This window comes from Carlito syrichta, unplaced genomic scaffold (genome assembly GCF_000164805.1).
Source record: "Carlito syrichta isolate Samal-C Ts95f unplaced genomic scaffold, Tarsius_syrichta-2.0.1 Scaffold306591, whole genome shotgun sequence".
NCBI classification, from domain to species: domain Eukaryota; kingdom Metazoa; phylum Chordata; class Mammalia; order Primates; family Tarsiidae; genus Carlito; species Carlito syrichta.
In genome coordinates this window covers 18,885-41,969 of record NW_007250687.1, presented here as the reverse complement: position 1 = coordinate 41,969, position 23,085 = coordinate 18,885, and the positions used below count along the sequence as shown (strand labels likewise).

The following is a 23,085-nucleotide window of genomic DNA, read 5'->3' as shown; positions in this document are numbered from 1 at the left end:
AGACTCCAATTCAGAAAAAAAAGAAAGAAAGTGGAATGGTGGTTTCCAGGGGCTGGGAGAGGGAAATAAAAAATTATTGTTCAGTGAGGACAGTTTTCAGTTTTACAAGTTGAAAAGTTCTGGGGATGGATGGTAATGATGGTTGTACAACAGTGCAAATGTACTTATTGCCACTAAACCGTACACTTAAAATGATTACGATGGCAAATTTTATGTTACATGTATTTTCCAACTATTTGAAAAAAAAATAATGAAACTGTAACTGAGCAGCCGTGTGTGGCCCTGACCTCAAATTTTGTTTCATGAGGACTCCTTGGTCACTAGGTGGGTGGATCTCTCTGTCTCTCTCTCTCTGTCTCTCTCTCTCTGTCTCTCTCTCTCTCTCTCTCTCTCTCTCTCTCTCTCTCTCTGTCTTTCTCTCTTGTCCCTCCACAAACCCCCAGTTTCTTAGCTCTATGTTGGCTCCATCCAAATACTCTGTGTGGTCTCTAAGTAGCCTCAGTAGTTCCACCCCACTGTCATCTTTCCTTAAAGTCTAAAAGAAAGGAAGTCATTTGTTTTCCTGAGACCTCAAACCAAAGCTCACCCCTTTAGGTTGCTAGGGGGTCTCAACCGTCACTGAAGGGACTGGCCTGGCTTTGGAAAGACTCACTGTGAAAAAAACAACTGTTTTCACAGTTTCAGCATTAGAATTCTCTATACAACACTAACTAGTTTGGGGAATGTGTTTTCTTTCCAGTCTGTTTGGATCAAAACCTTGAATACAAATGGGACATCTTCAAAGAATAAGAGAAAACAGGGTACCAATTGTAATGAACTATTTCATCTGCATTTTCTAGTTACTTTTGTGTTATTGGTTAGAAGGAAGACTGTGGCATGGTTTTTTGTTTGTCTGTTTTTTTGAAGAGGATAATTCCAGTTGGGATGAGAATGTCACAGAAGTGTCACCTGGCTTTTGGTGGACAGGAATCCCAATGCCAGCACTGGGTAGGGCACTTCTGGTCCCACTGGGAGAATAAGAACTTTGTGTGCTTTAAGAAGACAGAGCCAGCTTATCCTGTGAGAGCATTCCTGGTATTTACTGAAAATGGTGACCTTAAGCTGTAGAACAAATTCATATCATTTTGTATTATTTTGACATTAGTATTGCAAAGGAAAAGGCCTAATACAAAGTGCATGTTTGTCCATTTGGGCGTTTCTCACCGTTTCTGTCTGTACCGTAGATTATCCATAGGACCCTAGATACAGGACTTCAATTCACATCAAAAACCATGAAAATGCCTTTTCAGTGTTTCAGTGTTTTCACTAATTAATTCTCATGATATCTGGCTGCCTGCCCACTTTTCCTTTGCTTTCAAGAAGGCTGGTTAAATGGCCTGTTGTTCATAGACACATAACAGAAGAATTATAAGATAAAGACTCTAAAAAAAAAACCACTCACTGCCATGGAACCTCCCATAGCAAGTCTTGCTTCTTCAAAATAGAATTTTGCAATTTCAAGCTAAATGGACCCTAGGAAGTTATCTAATCTGGTCTCAGTTGAAGGGAGTCTACAGACAACCTGAAGGTCCCAGAGGGTTGAGAATGGCCAACACCCATTGCAGAAGAGCCCAGACTAGAACCTGGAGTCCTGTGTTGTCTCTCCACATCAGACCGACTTCATACCTAGAATGTAATGGAGGAAGAAGATGAGATTTGTTGTTTCGTTTTTTTAGAGCTTTCTCCAATGGTGGAAGAGAATACTTCCCATTTAACTATGTGATAGCCCCGGGGTATGACCAGGAGGAAAGGAAAAGGGAGGGAGGGAAATGGATGGGTAGGTAAGTAGGTAGATAGATGGGTAGGCAAGCAGATATATTCTCACTCACTCCTAAAAGTTTATTGTGAATATGCCTGTATATTATTTATGGACCAGTGACAAAACCCAAGTTTCCTTATCTGGATGGGAGACTGTAATAGTGACCTCAGTTGAACTTATTTTATTTTTTATTAAAGGTAATATAAAAAGTTTAAAGGCAGTTTGTAATTATTAACTAATTGATGTGTGAGTGAATAATTTTATGCATTTGTAAGTTTTTTTTTTTTTTTTGAATCAGGGTCTCACTCTCTCGCCCGGGCCAGAGTGCAGTGGCATGATCATGGCTCACTGCAGCTTTGACCTCCTGGGCTCAGGCTATACTCTCAAGTAGCTGGGACTGCAGGTGGGCACCACCACACCTAACTTTTTTATTTTTGTGTTGATGAGATCTCGCTATGTTGCCTAAGCTGGTCTCTAATTTCTGTGCTAAAGCAATCCTTCTGCCTTGGCCTCCCAAAGTGTTAGGACTACAAGCATGAGCCACCATGCCTGGCCAAATTCTTAAATAAAATTAGGAACACAGGAAAATGTTGATGTATTTTTTAAATGTCACATGCTCTGACTTTTTTGCTTAGTAAATTGTGGTTCCTGCATTTAATTTAAGAGTCATACCCCAGGGATGAACTTTGATATCAGGATCCCTCATGAATTTTTAATTTGTCGGGCTGTTCCTTCCACATTTCGGCTGTGGGTCTCTGGTCACGCTCCGAGGCTTTGGAGGAGAGTGAGCCAATGGCCCCACCTGCGAGCTGCGTGGGTTTCTTTTCTTCCTGTTAATTTATGTGTCATGTAAATAGTGGCCAGTGGAGACTGAGCAGTATATAGCTTCCCACAGAAGCTTGGACGAGAGCATAAAAATAGATCAGTTGGAAAAGGGCCGGTGACCCTCTCTCACCCTTGTTCTGGATAAAGGAAATGGAGGAGGTGGAAGCCAAGAGGAGACGAGCATAGACATTCCTGAGATCCCAGAAGCACGGGCGCACGCCTCCCAAGTTCTGGCCTGGCCCAGGGGCTGCCGAACAGCAGAGACCTCCCCAGTCAGCTACCCCTACAGGGCGCCGGGAGCAACAGCTGGCTTAGGGGAAACCAGAAAGTGAGAGGAAGCTGTATTTCCAGACACTAACAGTATTTTTCTTCTTCCTCTTGGTCTGAGCAGTAAGGGGAAAATGTGAGAGTATTGTGAGAACGAAGGACAGAAACGAGACCGTGCCAAGAAGATGCCCGGGAACTGAAGGGAGCATCTGTTCAGGGCATCAGATCAGATCTGGACAGCAGGTCTCTGAGAGCAATCACGTGGGTCTAAATCAGCATCAGTGTTGCTCTGGTGTCTCCCGCATCTAGATGGAAATGCATCTAGACGGCCTCAGGAAGGTGGAATTTACCTTGGAAGATGTTTTCCTCCCCGGAAGGGTCTCCATGTAGTTGCTGTAAGGGACCGTTCTTCTCTCTGTGGTGTCCTTATGTCCCCACCTCCTCAGCAGTGAGGCAGGCTGCCAGAATCTCAGAGCTGGGAAGTATGTCCTGACACATTTCCCCTCCAAGGTAGCCACACAGCGCCTTCACAGACATCTTTGCCCAAGATGGTGGGAGTCACATCAGCTCCTTAACCCATCCTCCCCACCCCAGCCGGGTTTCTTCCAGGTGCAGAGGTGAGAGTATGAAGGCCTGACACCCACAGGACAGGGAGCTTGGCCCACTCCTCTTCTTCATGTTGGACATTTTACCTGTAGTTTAACCACGAAAATCAAGTGGACAAGTTAAATGACAATTCTCCCTACTCTTACGGCAAGCAATCTCCTAGAAACGAAGTGAACCCATGCGGAAGGGTCTGCAGTCTCTGGCTCACATTCACTTGCCTGGTGCCTTTGTCCAAGACTTTCTGTGGACTTCCCCCAGCCCTGTAGGGGCTGTTCTCTGTTCTCTCTGGATGCCCAGCAGAGACAGTGGGCAGGAGCACTTAGAAAGGGGACTCGAACTTTCCCTGTCTCGCTCTTCTCACTTCCAAAGCTGGGGCGCCACATCTCTTGGGACTGTACAGACTAGAGGGAAGTCGGGGTGGTGGGTGCCAAGCACTATGCATACAGGTGCTGTGTGGTGTAGCGCTGCCACCAGTGTCTTCCTTGCTATCTGCAGTCCCAGTCATTGGAATGGGTAGTGACTCTACTGACCTGAAAATATGACCTGCACCCCACTTCTCTGTGAATGCCACGGTCCATCTAATAAGTGGATTAGTAGCCGTGGTGGTGCTGCCCTTGGCCAACTTACATCTTTGAACACAGGGGGTGACCAGGGCCCTGCAGAAGTAATGGCCTCGGAAGCTAGGTGTCCCCGCATTGAGGTCCTTGGATCAACGTGGAACCTGATGCTTTGGGCAGCCCCTTCTCCAGATAAAGGGTTAAGTTCCATCACTGGCTGCGGGACTGATCTGACAGTAAGGAAGAACATAGCCAAGGTGCCCCCAGAGTGCATGCTAATTAAGTGATAAACAAAGCCACTTTCATGAGAAGTGCTGGGCTTGCTGTTTTCTGGAACGCACACTGTGATAACAGGAACACAGTGGGATTGTGTCTGCCTTTAGCCCCTTCTCATTTGGTGAAAACCCCAGGCGCCGTGTGAGTATGCCGAGGGCTTCTGGTTGTGGCGTAGGGTTCCCCCAGACCTTGAGGCACTGGTCCTCAGTCAGCAGGGATGGGAAGCACCAGGGACTGCCCCTGTGACTGTGTGGGGACCACTGAGAGCAGCATCAGTCATGGAAATTCGTGCTGCATTCAGTGCTACTCTCTCTCGTGTGACTCAGTTCATGCTCAAGCAATCCGAAGGTGGGCATATTACATGTGATTAATAGACAGTTATTTTCTATTTCACGGTTCTGTGCTATTCCTTGGTGTGGGACTCCAGAGATTGGTAACTGGCCATCTGCCTGCTCTACTGAGCCAGCTCCCCGAGCAGTATTTCCATGTCATGCCCTGAATGGCTCCCTCTAACCTTGAAGTCTTTATTTATTTGATCATTAATTCATAATGTGAATGGCCTGGAGCTCCTGAGGCACCAGCTGGATGCCGAGGACACAGCAGTGAGCGGTGGGGCAGCCCCTGACCCATGAGTGGAGCACCTGTGGAGTGGTGCTCATGTTGGGACAGCCATTTGGTTTGATGAGGCTAGCAAGGGAGACGTCTGCACCCCATGGGGTGGCAGTCCAGCAACAGGGATGACCTGGAAAACTCAGGGAACGGGTATGCACCCTTGTGGTTCCTCAATGTGCAACAGGCCAGCTGCCGGCTCAACAGGGTGTGGACCAAGGGACCAGTGAGGACACCCAGGCCACCTGGGGCCTGCACTTAGGGAATGTGAGCCCTTCTGTGGAGAAGTCGCCTGCTGGTTTGCGGAGAAAAGGCGGTGCCCTTTCTAAAGCGAGTGGCAACCTAGCTCATGCGCGTGGAGAGTAAGTTGGGGGACACTGGCCTTCTTTGGTGATGGACCTGGGAGGGCAGGCTCAGTGGGTCCAGTGCACATCTGCCACGGAGATGCCAACACCGATCAACTCATAATAACAATGGGCTGGATTCTGCGTGTGGGGACTGAGTTAGGTGCCTTGCCTTTTGGGAGTAGGTATGACTGAGAATCAACTTGCACTGGGGAGCATGGAGACACCTCCTCCAGCCTATTACAGACAGTAATATTATGTTCAGTGTGGCCACGGATGACAGAGAACCTCAGAAATCAGCCCTGTCCCTTGTAGAACGTGCAAAAGAGACAGAGATCGTGGCTCCTGGGGTCCTCCAACTGAGATCTCTCTGCTCTCTGTGTTCTTGCTGCAGAATCGCGAGGCTGCCCTGAGACACTCAGCCACACCGTGGGGATGTCAGAGAGCCCCATCGGACCCAAGTCCGCGATGCTCCGGGCCGATGTGCCTGGGCCAACCTCCTTCCAGCAGACCTTTGCATCGTCCTGCACAATTTCCAGCAACGGCCCTGGCCAGAGGAGAGAGAGGTGAGAAGATGAGCCTTTAAACGTGTCACAAGCTGCCCAGAAAGACCCTGAATGCTGAGCTGAGGATGGAAAGGGAGGCTTGGGGGCCAGCCAGGGCTTGCCTTCCAGTGTTGCTGGAGCCTCAGGGAGGCTTCCCTGCCCAGGCAGGGATTGGTGTGATGAGGAGGGCGGACCAGGGTTTTGGGGCTGTGTGCAGGACAGTGCTGCCCACGAAGACAGTTATGCTGGCATACGGGGAAATATTGGGACGCAAAGGAGATAAGGGAAAATTCGTCTTAGAGAGATCTTAAGAATGAAGAGAAGGGGAAAGGGAGAAAGAATAGGCTTCGGACAGAAAAATGTCCTATTTCTGCTTTACAAAGACACTTCCCTGAGGAAGCATGTATGCGGGACCACTCCCCTTGCCCAGAATAGGAATACATTTCTTTGTGCTTTATTGTATGAGCACTATTTAACTTCCTTAATTCTAATCCTTTCTCCTAAAAATACAGGGGAGTACTCATCTAAGGACTTGGCATGGGATATAGGCTATGCACCCAGTCAGTGTTTGCTGATGAGATATGTGCATGTCGTGGTGTGTTTTTAACTGTCTTTCTGTATTCCTAAATATCTGATCATTTCCAGAAGTCACAGTGGTAGCCCTTAGTCAGCTGGATGGTCCAGCAAGCTTTCATTGAGAACTGACCACTTGTCCATGAAGGAAAGGGGGAAAAAGGCTTGTTCTGAGAGGAGGAATAGACGTACAGTGAGCTGGCATCCCGCTGCACGGGTGATTGTGGTTGGCATCCCTGCCCAGCATCGTGGGACCAGTGGCGAGGGCATCCCTGCTCCTGTGCACACACATGCATGTGGCCAGACAAGGGCTGGGAAAAGGCTTCAAAATGGGTACACAGTGGAGCTTTCTCTTAAAGGGAGAAAGGACTTTACCAAGCGAAGATCGAGGAATGGAAGAAGGTGGGGGGCTGAGGAAGCGGTGTAGGGTTATCAGCGCATGTGGAGGCCTGCGTGCAGGCTGCTCCCCTTAGCGCCCCTAAGTGGGCTCGAGTATCCGGGTGTGAAGTGGAAGGCTGGAAAGGCAGGCGACATCAGGTCAGCAAGTGCCTTCTCCCACCCCCATCTTCCCCATGTGGAATGACAGTTGCTGGTTTTGAGGCATCTCCTTGTACTCACGTGCTCCCTTGGTTGGCTTGTGTTTGAACAGCTCGTCTTCTGCGGAACGCCAGTGGGTAGAGAGCAGCTCCAAATCCACTGTGTCCCTGCTGGGGAGCAGCCGGCCCACAGGAAGTGCCTTCAGTGCTGAGTTCTCCAGCCCCAGCAAGGACTCCCCAGTGCTGTCCTGCTTCCCACCGTCAGAGCTCCAGGCCTCTTTCCGTGGCCATGAACTGTCCCTAGCAGAGCCGCCGGACACTCTGGCTCCCCCAAGCAACCAGGCCTTCTTGGGCTTCAGCACTCCCCCAGTGGGCAGTGGCCTTCCACCCGAGGAGGACCTGGGAGCCTTGCTGGCCAATTCCCATGGAGCGTCACCAGTTCCCGGCATCCCGCTGACCACAGCAGGGGCTGCAGACAATGGCTTCCTGTCCCACAACTTTCTCACGGTGGCTTCTGGACATGGCAGCCACCACAGCCCAGGCCTGCAGGGCCAGGGGGTGACCCTGCATGGGCAGCCACCCCTCCCTGAGAAGAAGCGGGCCTCAGAGGGGGATCGTTCTCTGGGTTCGGTCTCCCCCTCCTCCAGTGGCTTCTCAAGCCCCCACAGTGGGAGCACCATCAGTATCCCCTTCCCAAACGTCCTTCCGGACTTTTCCAAGGCTTCAGAAGCGTCCTCACCTTTGCCAGGTAGGTGTGTTTCTACCAGGGCGGGGCGGGGAGCTACCTCTATCTATTTCCATTCACTCAGGAACAGAAGAGTCCAGATCTGCAGCCTGAACTGGCAAGTGAGCACGACTCTAGTGCTGGGCCAAGTACCCTGAGAGAAAAATCTGCAGCCCTTGAGGGTCTCTTCCATTTTGCTAGCCCAAAGCCAAACACTGACCCAGGCTTCTTGTTAATTCTGCTCGTCTTCTCTGTTTTGCCCCTTTAGATTCATTCCAATTGTAGAAAGTGCAGACATTTGCAGTGGCTCTATTTAGCCTTTCACCTGGGAACATTACTCTTTTAAAATAACTTTATTTTTCAAATTAAAACTTTCTTTTTCAAATTATATTCATCCGGAATGTAATTATGAAATAGTTCAAGAATATAAGTAATACGATACACTGATGAAACAACACCATTTAATCAGTGTTTAGGCAGCTGTTTGCTTCCTATGTATTTTGACAGTGTATTGCTTAGTCCTGCTTAGATGATCATGATTTTTTTTTTTTCTGAGTTGGAGTCTCACTCTGTCACCCAGACTGGAGTGCAGTGGTCACTCCCAGCCACCGCAGCCTCGACCTGCTGGGCTCTGGCGATCCTTCCACTTCAGCCTTCCAAGTAGCTGGAATTACAGGCATGCGCTACCACGCACGGCTGATTTTTTGATTTATTGTAGAGATGAGGTCTCGCTGCCCAGGCGGGTCTCGAACCCGCAGGCTCAGGCAGTTCACTCACCTCAGCCTCCCAAAGGCGCGGGATTACAGGCTGAGCCACCGAGCCTGGCGATCATGATCTTTTTATAAAACAGTTGCAGTCTCCTCCAACCTCATCGCTTCAATATAGGGCTCTGTCTCCTGAGAACATTCCATCCTCTTCTCAATGTCAAATTTGGATGTCTAGGATTATCACAAATGAGAAGTTGCAAAAAAAAAAAGTCCTACATAGTCACTGTTTTTAAATTTTACTTTACAGAAAGTCCAGGTGATAAGCTTGTAATCGTGAAATTTGTTCAAGACACTTCCAAGTTCTGGTATAAGGCGGATATTTCAAGGGAACAAGGTATGTGGGGTAGATGGTGCCTCCTCAGGCGTCTAGGTGTCCCACCGAGCACTTTGATTCCTTGTATGAGGATGGGCCCTGCACAGGGAACATCAGAGAAGGGTGGCCTTGGTGTGGTTTGAATTAGAGCAAGGCCCACCCTTGATGACACGCCTTCTGGGAAAATACTGTGACCTTTACATTATTAGAGGGAAAACGGTACTAATGAGGGAGTTGGTAAGGAATGGCCACCAGCCATAAGCATTCCAGCGGGCAGGGTGTAATTTCTGACTGCTTACACCAGCCGGCAGCCTGCCAGTGATGCCAGCCCATGACTGCTGACTAGGAAGAGGAAATACACTCTCCTGGCATCTCCATCGAGGTCCTCAGCCACGGAGGATGAGGGCCAGGAAGGAAGGAGAATTGGGGGACCCTTCTCCGTCTTTCCTGCGTCCACCCGAGACTGAAAGACAAGCAGTTAATAATGAGGCTTGGTTGTGGGCTTAACCGAATGCCTCACACACCACCCAGGCAGAGCTTCTCTTCACTTGGTACAGCCTCAAGGCAGTTTTTAAACATTTGAATTCATTAAGATTTTTTAGCAATTAAGTGAAGCATCACTTTTTACTGGAACATGAACAGAAGAGATGTCAGAGAGGAAGGCTGCAAGCTTTCCCAGGCAGCGTCCAGAATCCATGAGTCCCCATGAGGTGCTGATCCCAGCCCCGGGGAGACTGCCGTCCCTGCTCAAGGCTGTCTCAGGAGCGTGTCTTCTGCTGGATGCCTGCTTTTGGCAGTGCAGAGAGCTCATCACTCCTGGAACGTACCTCAAAGGGATGGTATGTCACTGGCAGGGAAGGGCAGGGCTGTGCCTCCAGGGACTGGAAGAGAGTCAGGATTCCTGGGAAATGAAGTGAATCCTGGGTGCTGCCTGGTGGATGCTGGAGAGAGAATGGGGTCGTTTAAAAGGGTGAGAAATAATGAGCTGCCTGTAGTGAGCAGGAGACCCACTTAACCACTCTGTGCCTCATTATGCCAACTTCAGAAGAAAATCATCGTACTCTCTTCTTATGATGATGTCTCGCAAATGCTGAGGGATGAATAGTTAAATGGCTGGAACATAGCACTGTCCAAGCTCTCCCATTGAAATCTTGCTATTCAATTATGTAGATGATAGAAATGGTAAGAATGTGCATTTATTCTCATGAGCTCAAAGAAGCTATTGTCATTTTAAGTGGAAGAAAGAGGGAACAAGCCCATGGCCTGGAAAGACTTCTTTTTCCCTGAATTGGCCTTTGTGAAATGCTGCTCACCATGTCGGCAGGCTCCGCGGCGGCTGGATACTGTGTTCTCATTGCCACCAGCCGGGTCCTGCGTGTGTCAAAGGAATCCCCAGGACAGTGACCTCTAGAGCTTCAGCACCTCCTCCAGCTGGCCAGACTAGGAGATGGTTATCAAGCACCATGTTCTAGAATATTCTGTGCAGACCCTCCCACTCTGTTGGCACCATCTTCTCAATGGCATGATGTGCAGGGCTGGGCTGCCTCCTTCTCCCATGGTGTAATGTCGTTCTAGCAAAAGGACTTCAGAAGCAGACAGACTCGGGAGGAAACATGCCACTGGATTCCTTGGCAGGACAGACCTGGCCGAGCTTGCAGGGTTGCTGCTGAAGGCATTGTGTGGAAGCACTTGTCCTTCTGGGGCACAGTAGATGCACAATAAGTAGACAGAGAAGCACAGTGGGCGGTGGGGCTCTTGTCACCATTTACCTGGTCTTCAGCACACATTTTATTTTATTTTATTTTCTGAGTTGGAGTCTCACTCCGTCGCCCAGGCTGGAGTGCAGTGTTACGCTCACGGGCCACCCCAATGTCAACCTGCTGGGCTCTGGCGATCCTTCCATCTTAGCCTTTCAAGTAACTGGAACTCTAGGCACGCGTCAGCATACATTTTAAAGGGTTTGTCTGGGTGGCCCCAGTCTCTGAATGACTGATATAGGCATTGGCCATTGATTTTTCCAGCTGAGCTCTAAAAGCACAGCCTCCTCTATGTTCTAGATATTTTATAGAGAGAGACCTACACAGACTCATGTTCTACTGGGTGTGCCAGTTTCTCCAGATAGCAGAAGGCTACCTATGGGTTTCATTGGTTTTTAACTGTCAGATGTGTCTTTTTCTAGAAAACTAGAGTGACATTTCAGAGTGATGCAGGAGGGAAAAAAAACAGTCAGGCAGCATCTTTTGGGGTGTAATTTGTCACATATTTAATTCCTTGGGACTTTCCTAAAGTAAACCTAAAAATAAAGTAAAACTGAGATTAAATATTATTGCTCAGGGTGTACTTTCTCAAGTGTTGCTTCTCCTGATGGCTGTGAAAGTACTCATTGCAGGGATTGGAGGCTGTGAGAAGGCGGGATGAGAACCGCTTGCTTCCCTCACCCCCTCTTCCATCTTCACGACGGGGAATTCGATGCCAGTGTTGGCCGGGCAGAGTGTGTGGCTGCCACGTGCAGTGTACAAACACTTACTTCTACAGCTTCAGCACACTAGGCCTCTCAGCCCATTTCTGTTTCAAAAATAACAAGTCTGAAATTCTCCCCTAACTCCTCTTTGCTGGCATGTGAGAGTGCAGCCACTATGCAACCTGGCTCCCGGGGATTCCATGGGAAGCAGAGCCCAACCCTGGGCCTTGGAGGGGATTCCCTGGAACAGAGCAGATGCTTGCCACGCTGCCATATTTGGCCCCGAGTCCTAGTCTTTCGTGGCTTCGAGCCTTCATTTACCATACAAAAGTAAAATTGTGATCAAAAATAGTACTCTGATGAGGTGTCTCACAACTGAAAAATAATTTCTGCAAGTGATCTTTCACTCTACTTTTTAAAAAGTAATACGTGTTCAACCCCCCAAATGTAGAGACTATGCTGTGAGAAAACTTGAACCAGTATGCAGGGCTTATACCCAGGGCCTGCGCCCCACCCTGAAGAGGGCCCCTCTCCCGGCCCTGGGCTGCCCCTGGCATGGGGTGGCTGCAGCCCTTGCTGGCCCTGCCAGTGGCACCACCTTGGGTGTGTGCTGTGAGTGTGCCTGTGTTTTCCCACCCATCTTTCCCCCTACGTGCAGTCTCCCAAGGGGTACATTGAGCTACTCCTTTGTGGCCTTATCCTGTCACAGGGCCACGGTGCAGAGTGATGAAAAAAAGTATGTCGAAGAAACCATTCGTTTCGATCTGCAGCCAGATGAATGCCATGCCCATGAGTTGGGGCAGGCACGGGGCATGTGAGGGGCCTGCAACAGGACACCATGAAGGCATTTACTGACGCGTCGTGGAGGTTTCCTGCCATTTACTGGTTGGCGTCCTGCACCCTAATCTCTTCCAGACAGAGCCTTTGGCATTCCAGAAAGGCAGCGTTTTCATCTCTGTAATTATGTATAACTTTGTACTTTAAATCTTTAGTCTTTTTTCTTCTCATAAAGTCAATGTCTATAAAAGAAATTTGGAGATTTATTCTAGTTACCAGAGAAAATGTTGATCTGTCCGAGAGACATCAAGTTGAAGTTACTGTTATCCTGACTCTTGCCTCCTTCTTCCTATACCATGAGGATAAGACTTGGAGATGCCAGATTTTGACCGTGAAGAGGAGGGTTTTTTGTTTTTTTTTAATGATTAGCTTAATGCCTTCCAGCCTTCCTAGGGAAGATGGGTGACCCACTGTGCTGTACATGGAGAAAAGAATCCATAGCCTCATCCAGGCTGGGCTCATTTGTCCGTGTCTGCCACAGAGTCACAGGCTGGAGAGCTGCCTACGTGACTCTTGGAATTTTATTAAATATTCAGTAACTTTTCTGGGTATGCACTTTCTATTTTCGGAAAGTATAATTAGAAACCGCCTTCCTTTTTCTCTGTTGAAAGAATCCACACTCTAAAAATGTTTAAGAAAAATGCCACAGCGGGAGATAGCCCCAAAGAGTGGCAGTGGCAGTAGCAGTGGGTACTGTGACAGCCTCTCTTCCCCTTCCTAGTTCACCTCTTGGTCCATTTTTTACCTGGTTCCATTTTTTTACGCTCAGGTGCTATGAGATGAATGGAAATTAAGTATTGTGGGTTTTTTTTTTTCCCTACAGGCAGCACCCAGGATAGTGCCTGACACCTCAGTTTGCTAAAGAGAGGGATTTTCCTGTCCCTTTTTGCTTCCTCGTGGTCAGATCTACCCACGAAAAATACACAACACCCCAGAAACCTCTCTGAGGGTCCTCTGACTATATGGACATGTTGTTTCTTCAGCTAAGCAGAGGGACCCTGGCCAGCTTCCTAATAACCCAGTTTGCAAAAGGAATAAGGGGAGGGGACCCATCCCAAGGTAATGGACACAGACCTTTGTCTCCCTGGCAGACATACATGTCTTTCTTCTTCCTTTCTAGCCATTGCCATGCTGAAGGACAAGGAGCCTGGGTCATTCATCGTTCGGGACAGTCACTCCTTCCGTGGGGCCTATGGCCTGGCCATGAAGGTGGCCACACCACCCCCCTCTGTCTTACAGATGAACAAGAAAGGTAGGACGTCCCACTAAATGATTTGTTCAACTCATTCACAGAGAAACTCTGCTGGTTTTTTGTTATGCTAATATGATAGTAGATGACTTATACTCACAGTTTTCCTCTATTTAATTTTTCAGGTATATTTTACAAAAGTATTCTCCTTGTTTAAGAAAGAACATTAATTACTTGTAAATGTTATTTTCTGTTGTTTTGAATAGGTAATCCATTCCAATGTTCAAAAATCAGAGCAATTGAATAAGGCATCCACTAAGCATATTTTGCTTCCATTTTGGCTTCACCTATGTCACTTCCCCTCACTCCTTTGGGGTAATCAATCCTGTGTGTCTTTTCACTGATTTCCTGTCTAACTGCAGGCAAATGTGCATTTTCCTTTGGTTGTATTTGAAAGGTAGCATACTGCATGCACTGTTCTTATATCTGTACCCGGTAGGGCATTTTTAGTTTGATTAAAAGTGATACTAGCATAAGCCTAGGGTCTTTAGACAATCACTTGCCAAGGTAAAGAACTGTGCCTTCCTGACCGCCCCCCCTTCTCCCAGCACATTGCATGCAGGCAACAAACAGTAACTGGATCATGTATAGAATAAAAGTAACTTTCTACTTACTCTTCTTTTACCGCTTTTTTTTTTGAGTTGGAGTCTCATGCCATCGCCCAGGCTGGAGTGCAGTGGCATGCTCCCAGCCACTGCAGCCTCGACCTGCTGGGCTCCGGCGATCCTTCCGCCTCAGCCTTCCAAGCAGCTGGAACTACAGATATGTGCTGCCACACCCAGCTAATTTTTTATTTATTGTAGAGACTAGGTCCTGCCAAGTTGCCTGGAATGGTCTCGAACCTGCGGACTCAGGCGATCCACTCACCTCGGCCTCCCGAAGTGCTGGGATGACAGGCTGAGCCACCGAGCTCGGCCTACCACTTTTTTTTTACAAAGCATAACTATATTCAAAAAAGTCTGTAGTACCTATGAATACAACTGAACATGATGATTAGGCAAGTATGCATATTAGCTATGGCCCAGGAGAGAACCCTGTGGGGAGTCCCCCGCATGCCCCTTGTTGCAGTGTTGTCATCCATCGCCACCACTATTTTTTGGTATTCCAGTGGCCCCATATTTGGCTCCTTGATGCTCTCCAGGTGGGCTCCTGAGTCCTTTTGAAGCATCTTCTGTCAGCAGTTCTAACTTCTGAAGAAACAATCGTGTTTCCTCCTTACTTTGTCCTTTCCCTGCCCTGGCCATTTCCTCCAAATCCTTGGTGCCGTTTGCTGGGGACTAGTATCTGAACACCAGGATCTGATTGCTAGGTGTGCTTTCTGTTGCTGGAGTATCACTGCTTCTCATTGTTAAAAATCCCTGAGCTCAGGCCAGGGGTGGTGGCTCAAGCCTGTCATCCTAGCACTTTGGGAGGCTGAGGTTAGAGGATTGCCTGGGCTCAGGGATTCGGGACCAGCTTGGGTAATTTGGTGAGACCTCATCTCTATAATAAATCAAAAAAGAAGTCAGGCGTGGTAGCGTGCACCTGTAGTTCCAGCTACTTGGAAGACTGAGACGGAAGGATTGCCGGAGCTTAGCAGGTTGAGGCTGCGGTGGCCTGAGTATGCCTCTGCACTCCAGCCTGGGCAACAGAGTGAGTCTCCAACTCAAAAAAAATGCCTGAGCTGAGGGATTCAAATACCCACAATTCAAACAGCACCACAAGGTTCTTGTTCACCTCCTCCCATGCATATTTACATGTCCCTCCCACACCGAGGACCTTGGATCCCAGCATCAACATGTGCTCTCTTTCTGTATTCTTCAATATATACGAAAGTTTGAGTTACTACATCAATACTATTGTAGACAGTAGGTAGTAAGCCTACTAAATAAAATGTAAAGTTAACATTTTTATGTTAATCTGCAAGATACAAATCTGTAAATGTTACAGTTTTATCTTTTTTATGTGAAATAAGAAAGCTAGTACAGTACATATTATTTTGTGTCTAACTTGTACTCAACATTGTAAGATTTATTCATCAAATTTTATGATTGCTTGTAGCTGTTCTTGTTCATTATTTATGGTTTTACAACTTATGAATACACTGCAGTCTCTTTCTCTTCTATTGTTGGTAGATACTTGGTTTTCAGTTTTTTCTTTTTCTTTTGTTTCACTCTACGCTTTTTGCCCTTGTATATTCTCATCTTTGTTTGCCACTATGCCACTAACTCTGTGGAAAGGGAAAAGATTATTTTACCCTTTTTTGCCCCAAGATGGAAATTGTGGGATTGGGGAGCATCACCAGGACATTGGTTCCCCGCAAGGGAACCTTGGCTCACTAGGAATGGGAGAAATCAGAAGCACAGATTTTGAACTCCTTGTGTTTACAGAGAAACAATACACCCACCTGGTTCGCTCATGTTTCATGCCTAGTGTCTGAGAGGATTTATCTCAATCCTTGGATGAAACCTCACTTAAAGTTTACCAGAGAAAACCACCTTGGAGTTAGACCTTATGGAATATAATATCTGGTTGCCAAGAGGTCCAGTCTCAGGCGGGGCTGCAGCATTTCCGGGGAACATAGATGGGTTCCTTTTGGCAAAGGTCACAACGTGGGAATGAAAGAGGTTGAAGATGAGGTTGGAAAGGAACCAGGGCTCAATCAAGCTCAGCCCCTAAACCTGTGGATACCAACTCTCTTGAAGTGAAGACTGGAGGAGGCTTTGTGTAGGAGAGAGAGCGCAGATAAGGCTCGAAAAGTGGCATCTTCCGGCATCCAGAATTCTAGCATAAGCCCAGCAAGATGCTGCTTTTGAGGAGAAATGTGGAATTCCATAGCTGGAGAGCTCAGCTAGGTCTGGCTGTTGAGAATCGTTCAAGCCTTGTTTGGAAGCAAGCTGAGTAATGATGATAGCAGGAAAAGGGGTCTCAGGAGAAGAACATCCGGTGAGTCTGTAGAGATAAGCGATGAATGGGAGAGCAGGGATGATGGAGCAGCTATTGGGTGTTGCTTGGCTCCTTGGTTTCCTTTTAAAATTTTAAAGCGAGAGCAAACAGAACTTCTGCATGCATTATCTTTTTGGAAAAACAGATGGCGGTGTACAGCTACTCTTTCCTCCAGACGTGCATCCTGAGAGACAGACTTTGGACTCAATCTTACGAAAGGAAACAAAGATAGGATATGAGAATAGCAGACTTCAGGAAACCCAGCATGGTCGGTATCCTCTGGAGGAATCGTGTCTGGCTGCTGCGCCTTCAAATCCAGGGGCCTTCAAATCCTGCCCCTGGATTTGACATTTGCATTTCACAGTCCAAGGACAGATTTGCGAGAAGAGTTTACCAAACTAGTAAAGTGCCGCAGCGAGTCACCATACCACCTCCCAGTGACCCAGAGATGGGATGACTAGGGACGTTCAGGACGCTGTTCTCCAGAGAGCCTCAGCCTAAAGGATTTCCTGCTGAGCCATTTCTCCCAAGGGACATCCAGACCCACACTGGGTGTCACCATCAGTCATGGATCGTTTTCCTTTCACAACGGAATGGCAACATGTTCTTCTCCCCGTTTTATTCAATATAGCCTTTTATGTGATCAGATCAGTTTCCTTTTCTGAAAGCTCTTCTGCAGCTGCTGCCATTCCTGACATGGTTGTTGGTAGTCCCCCCCATACACACATGCCTGACAGTGGCTAGACTCCTGTTCAAAGAGGAGCCTTCCCAAGTGTAGATCTTACTCGTATGACTATTATCTCTTTCCAGTCCTCCTGTACTCTCACTACGAAAACCTGACACTGTCACTGACATTTGTTGCTGTTTGTAAACGTTCTTGGGGAGCCTACTATGGCCAAGGTGTTGGGACCCAGGCCCACCTCAGCAGGTCCTGCCATCAGGAAGTTTCCTATGTCAGAAATACTAGAAGTCTAGACAGACATGCTCACGTGGAAGGTAATGAAGGAAGCCCTGGAGAACGGAAATACAGCACATTGTGAAGGCCTATTGGTTTCATTAGCACAGGGCAGTGACTTCCTTTTCCCCTGGTTATGTCATTTGTACCTCCAGACAGTTTTGCCATCTTGTGGTTTTCATGGTGCATTTTCTCTTTGGATTCACGGGCTGGCTTGAATGCAGATGTACTATTTACTAACTGCTCCTACATAGCTGAGAGCTTGCTTTCTGGAGGTGTTTGTGTCCCCAGGCTTCTGGCTGAATCCCATCTAGAAGACTGACTTCCTTCCAACTTTTTTCAGCGATTCACTCTTAGGTATCATTTTGTGTCTGAGTCTTTTTCACCTTCTCTTTGGGAGAGGATGGACACGAAGATCCGTGGTTCTCTTTCGTAGTTACAAGCTCATTCCCCTCACTGGGATTCTTGGAGAATGTCTGAGGGCCTCTCCAAAGGGTCTCCTCTATCCCAACATCGCCACTGCAAAGGATCCTGCCATCCATTTGGTTCATGTTCACGCATCCACTCTGCAGCCCACTGCCGTTCCTGGCACGGTTCTTGGTAGCCCCCTGCCCCAAACATATACATAGTGGCAGGACTTCTGTTCAAAGAGGGGCCTTCTCAAGTGTAGCTCCTTGCTTTAATGACTGTTGTCTCCAATCCTCCCATGCTCTCATTGTTTTAAAAACTTTTTTTTTTAATTTCTTGCCACAGCTGGAGATTTGGCCAATGAACTTGTTCGGCATTTTTTGATTGAGTGTACCCCGAAAGGAGTGCGTTTGAAAGGGTGTTCAAACGAGCCATATTTTGGTGAGTCTGCTCATGGACCTGAGATTTGGGACCATCACTCTTGTGGTGGTGTATTTGTTTCTCAATCCCCAATTCTGAGATTCCTCTGGTCTGAATATGAACTAAGATGAACTAAATATGAAATTGTTCTAAGAAGCTTTGTCAACCCTGCATGAAAAGCACTATACCAGGACTTGAAATCGTAAACATCAAGGAGATTCTGTTCTAGTTGGCATCAGCGGAGTCCCTAGAAGGTTGGGGCCCCAGTCAGAACTCCCAAGAGAGCACCTTCCTTCCTTATAAATTGAGAGACTTCCCTACTTCCTGGGCTTGTTGGAAAGACAAGTACATTGTGAAGGCCTGTTGGTTTCATTAGCCAGCCACAGGAAGCACTGTGCACACTTAGGCATCACTGTTATTATATCTTTCTAAAAGCATTGTGCAGGGATAGTATATGTGGTCAAAGTTGAAATTAGGTTGATCTCAGCCCTCCTAATTTAAGATTCAGTGAACTGTATGGTTTAGTCTTTTTTTTTTAGCAGGATTTATTGAGAGGACCAAAAAGCTCCCACAAGAAGCTGAAGGGGTTGCCTGGTTTAGTCTTTATAATTTGGTTATGTGTCTGTGCTAAGAATCATCAAGTTACCTTTATGTGTACCTATCTTGTTCAGCTTGTCATTTCTTTGAAGTCTTGTACTAAGTGCCACAATAATCGATCATGTTAGCTGATCAACTGGCTGCACACACAACAAACAGAGCAGTATTGACTCTTGTTTGCTGTCTGTCCATTTTGCAGGGAGCCTGACGGCCTTGGTGTGTCAGCATTCTATCACGCCCTTGGCCTTGCCGTGCAAGCTGCTCATTCCAGAGAGAGGTACGGGGCCGGGTCCTCAGTGTTAATCTGGCTTTGTGTGGGATTGCCTGCAGTTGTCAAAGCATACCCATTTCCAGGAATCCATTGAGAAAAATCCAACTGGAAGTTTTTGTCTAACATGTGCTCTGTGGAGAAACCCAAAAGAAGGCCAAAGGGTTCACCCAAGTCAAGGAGAGAAGAGGAGAGCCTGCTGCACTGTCAGCTCCCAGATGTCCTTACATCATGGGTTTTGATGAAAGGTTTCCATAGAGCAAAGATTCTGTAGCTTAAAAATACAAAACACAAAGACCAAGAGGCCTTCAAGGTCATTTACATTTACTATTTATTGTTCTACAAAATGGGCAAAATGTGACATTGTTGAATTCAGGTAATGCGTGAACTGTTCTTTTACTTTTATGTTTGTTTGAAAATATCTACAATACAGTTAAAAAAAAATAACAGCTTGTCAAGGTGATTCGAGCATATGTCCTAGCTTTCCTAAGCAATTTCACATAAACATAACCTAATTTAAAACATAGATAAATGCAATTTACCATTTAAAAATGTATTGTTTTATAATTCATTCGGGTTAGAAAAATATTGTGTTGGGCCATATTGTCCCTATTTTTCTTCAGAACGTGATCATAGTTTCTATGGACACGATTATTGTCCCCAAGAGAAACTTTTAACTCTGCAAAACCAGCACATGTCACTGTCTGGGAATTCTGTCATCAAATTGCCTAACTTCATCGTGAGGATTCTTTGTTGGGGGCAGGACTCATTTCTGTGTTTTCTCGCCCCTTTCTGCAGATCCGATGGAGGAAATAGCAGAAAATTCTCCCCAGACAGCAGCCAATTCAGCAGCTGAGCTGTTGAAGCAGGGAGCAGGTCAGTAAACACAGGTTCCTTTTTCATATTTCGTGGTTGCTGGGGAGGAAGAGGACTCAATGACACAACTTCCTTTTGCACTTTCATTCTTCAGGGTTCCTTTCTTTTCTGTGAGCTTTGAAGGAAGTTTCCTTTTATAGAAGCTCGGGCAGAGCTGGGTGGGGCACAGCTGTCAGGAGAGCAACCAGGACTCCACAGGCTGGAAACATTGGTCTGACTTGAACAAGACCGAATTCAGTGGCATAAATGTCAAGTCCTGGATTTAGTTTGGGGGAAAATGTAGTAATACAGGATGTGGGTGACCTGCCTCACCAGCTGCAAATGTAAAAATGTTCCAGAGATATGACTCAATGAGTCATCAACGTGAGTCAACAACTTGACCTACACTGCCAGCCTCCCGGTGAGACACACACCACCCGAGAACCAGCTCTCCAGAAACCAAGTCACTTTAAAAAGTTATTAATAGATTTTATTTTGGGGAGCAATTATAGATTCACAGCAAAACTGAAAGGAAGGTACAGAGATATGCCATACACATACATAATCTCCCCACTATCCACATCCCCCAGCAGAGTGGTACATGTGTGACAATTGATGGGCATTATACACATCATCATCACCCAAAGCCCACAATTAACATTGGGGCTCACTCTTGGTGGTGGACATTCTATGTGTTTGGACAGACGTATAAAGGTGCTGTAAACATCCATGTGCAGGATTTTGTGTGGATATGAGTTTTCAACTACTTAGGATAGATACTAAGGGGTGTGGTTGCTAGATTATATGGTAAGGATGTGTTTAGTTTTATAAGACACTGACAATGTATCTACCATTACAGTACCATAGTGAATAGTTTTACTGCCTAAAAATCCTCTGTATCCCATCTGTTCATCCCTCCCTATACCCACAACCCATCCACGGATCTTTTTACTGTTTCCATATTTTACCTTTTCTAAACTGTTCTGTGGTTGAAAGCATACAGTATATAGTGTTTTTAGGTTGGTTTCTTTCATTTAGTAATATACATTTAAGTTTCCCCCATGTCTTTTCATGGCTTGGTAACTCATTTATTTTTAGTGCTAAAATACACTAAAAATGTCCATTGTCTGGATACACCACAGATTAGTAATGCATTCACCTGCTAAAGGATATCTTGGATGCCTTCAGTCTTTGGCAATTATGAATAAAGCTTCTGTAAACATCCATGTGCAGAATTTTGTGTGGATATGAACTTTTAACTACTTAGGATAGATATTAAGGTATGTGGTTGTTAGATTATATGGTAAAGATGTGTTTAGTTTTATAAGACACTGACAAACTGTCTTCCCAAGTGGCTGTACCATTTTATATTTCCAGCAGCATGAATGTAGATCCACTTCTTCTCTAGAATTTGGTGTGTCAGCGTTCTGGATTGTGGTCCTAATAGTGGTGCTATAGTATCTCATATGGAGCATCTTCTCCTGTACTTTTCTCCTGTGCTTTTTTACCATATATATATCTTCTTTGGTGAGGGGTTTACTAAGGTTTACTTATGATCCTTTTTTTTCAATTTTTTTTTAACTTCTAGTTTTTTTATTTTAAAGATATGGGGTACAATTCAGGGCTAGGCACACAAATGTTCACTATGAGGGTACCCTTCTTGATGAGGTGTGCCCCCCTTCGCAGATTCCCATTACTGCCAGTCCCACCTTCCCCTCTCCTCCTCCCCGCCCCCCGTTTTCTGCTACTGCCAATCCTTTTCTTATAGTATTACGATAATTGTTCAAGGTCAACTTATGAGTGAGAGCATGTGATACTTAGTCCTTTGTTTTGTGATAGATCACTCAGTATTATAAACTCTAAATCCATCCAGGTTGCTGTGAAGTTCGTGATTTTGTCCTTTGGCTGTGTAATATTCCATTGTGTGTATGTACCACATTTTTTAAAATCCTACCTTCTTTTGATGAGTAGGATGGTTGGTTCCATGTTCTTGCTTTTGTGAACAATGCTGCAATAAACACACATCTGCAGGTATCTTTTTCATAGAATGATTTGAGTTCCTCTGGGTATATTCCCAGTAGGGGGATTGCAGGGTCGTACAGAAGGTCGATTTTTAGATCTTTAAGGAATCACCATGCTGTTTTCCACAGAGATTGTACACTCCACCAACAGTATAGATGTGTTCCCTTTTCCCCACATCCTCTCCAGCATCTGTTGTTTTTTCAGTTATTGATGATGGCCATCTTGACTGGAGTTAGGTAGTACCTCAGTGTAGTTTTAATTTGCATTTCTTTGATGACTAGTAAGACTGAGCATTGTTTCGTGTATCTGGTCCTTTTTTAAATTGGATTTTTTTGTTTTCTGTTAAGTTTTATGAGTTCTTTGTGTATTTTAGACAGTAATTCTTTATCTGATAAGCCTTCTGAAAATATTTTATTTCATTTTGTGACTTGCATTTACATTCTCTCTTACAGAGCAGAAATTGTTAGTTTTAATAAAATCTAGCTTATCAATTCTTTCTTTCTTTTTTTTTTTTAAAGAAGGATTTATTAAGAGGACTGAAAAGCTCCCACAGTGAGGGGTTTCCCATCAATTCTTTCTTTTATGAATTGTGCCTTCGATGTCACATCTTCAAAGTCATCACCAAATTCAAGGTCATCTACATTTTCTCCTGTTATCTTCTAGGAGTTCCATAGTTTTGCATTTTACATTTAGGTCTATGATTCATTTTAATTTAATTTTTATGAAGAATAGATTATTTGTGTGTTTATGTATGTGTGCAAATGTCCAGTTGTTTCTGAACCATTTGTTGAAAGACTGTCTTTTCTCAGTTGTGTTGTCTTTGCTCTTTTATCAAAGATCAGTTCATTATATCTATGTGGGTTTGTTTTGGAGTTCTTTGTTCTGTTCCATTGATCTATTTGTTCTTTCACCAATACCACATTCTCTTGATTATTGTAGCTTGATAGTATTACTTGAAGTCAAGTAGTGTCAGTTCCCCAACTTTGTTCTTCTCTCTCAATATTGTATTTGCTATTCTTGGTTTTTTGCCTTTTGATAAAAATGTTGGAATCAGTTTGTCACTATCCATAAAATAACTTGCAGGGATTTTGATTGGATTTCATTGAATCTATAGATAAAATTAAGGAGAACTAGCATCTTGACAAAGCTGAGTTTTCCTATTCATGGGTATGGAATGTCTCTCCATTTACTTAGTTTTTCTTTGATATCTTTCATCAGAGTTTTGTAGTATTCCTCATATAGATTTTGTATATACTTTGTTGAATTATATGTTAGTCATTTGGGGGGGTGCTAATGTAAATTGTATTATGATTTAAATTTCTTTTTTTTTTTTTTTTTTTTTTTTTTG

General features: G+C 45.7%; 1 protein-coding gene across 1 annotated transcript in view; it reads left to right on the top strand.

Annotated features, from left to right (window-relative positions):
* The window catches only part of TNS3 (tensin 3), a 245,918-nt gene that overhangs the window by 210,808 nt on the left and 12,025 nt on the right, over positions 1–23,085 (top strand). The window contains exons 20-26 of the mRNA XM_008063105.2: positions 5,677–5,848; positions 7,050–7,684; positions 8,675–8,761; positions 13,159–13,290; positions 17,921–18,016; positions 18,792–18,869; positions 19,659–19,736. Coding sequence (XP_008061296.1) covers positions 5,677–5,848; positions 7,050–7,684; positions 8,675–8,761; positions 13,159–13,290; positions 17,921–18,016; positions 18,792–18,869; positions 19,659–19,736 — 1,278 coding nt within the window. The remainder of the gene's footprint in view (positions 1–5,676; positions 5,849–7,049; positions 7,685–8,674; positions 8,762–13,158; positions 13,291–17,920; positions 18,017–18,791; positions 18,870–19,658; positions 19,737–23,085) is intronic.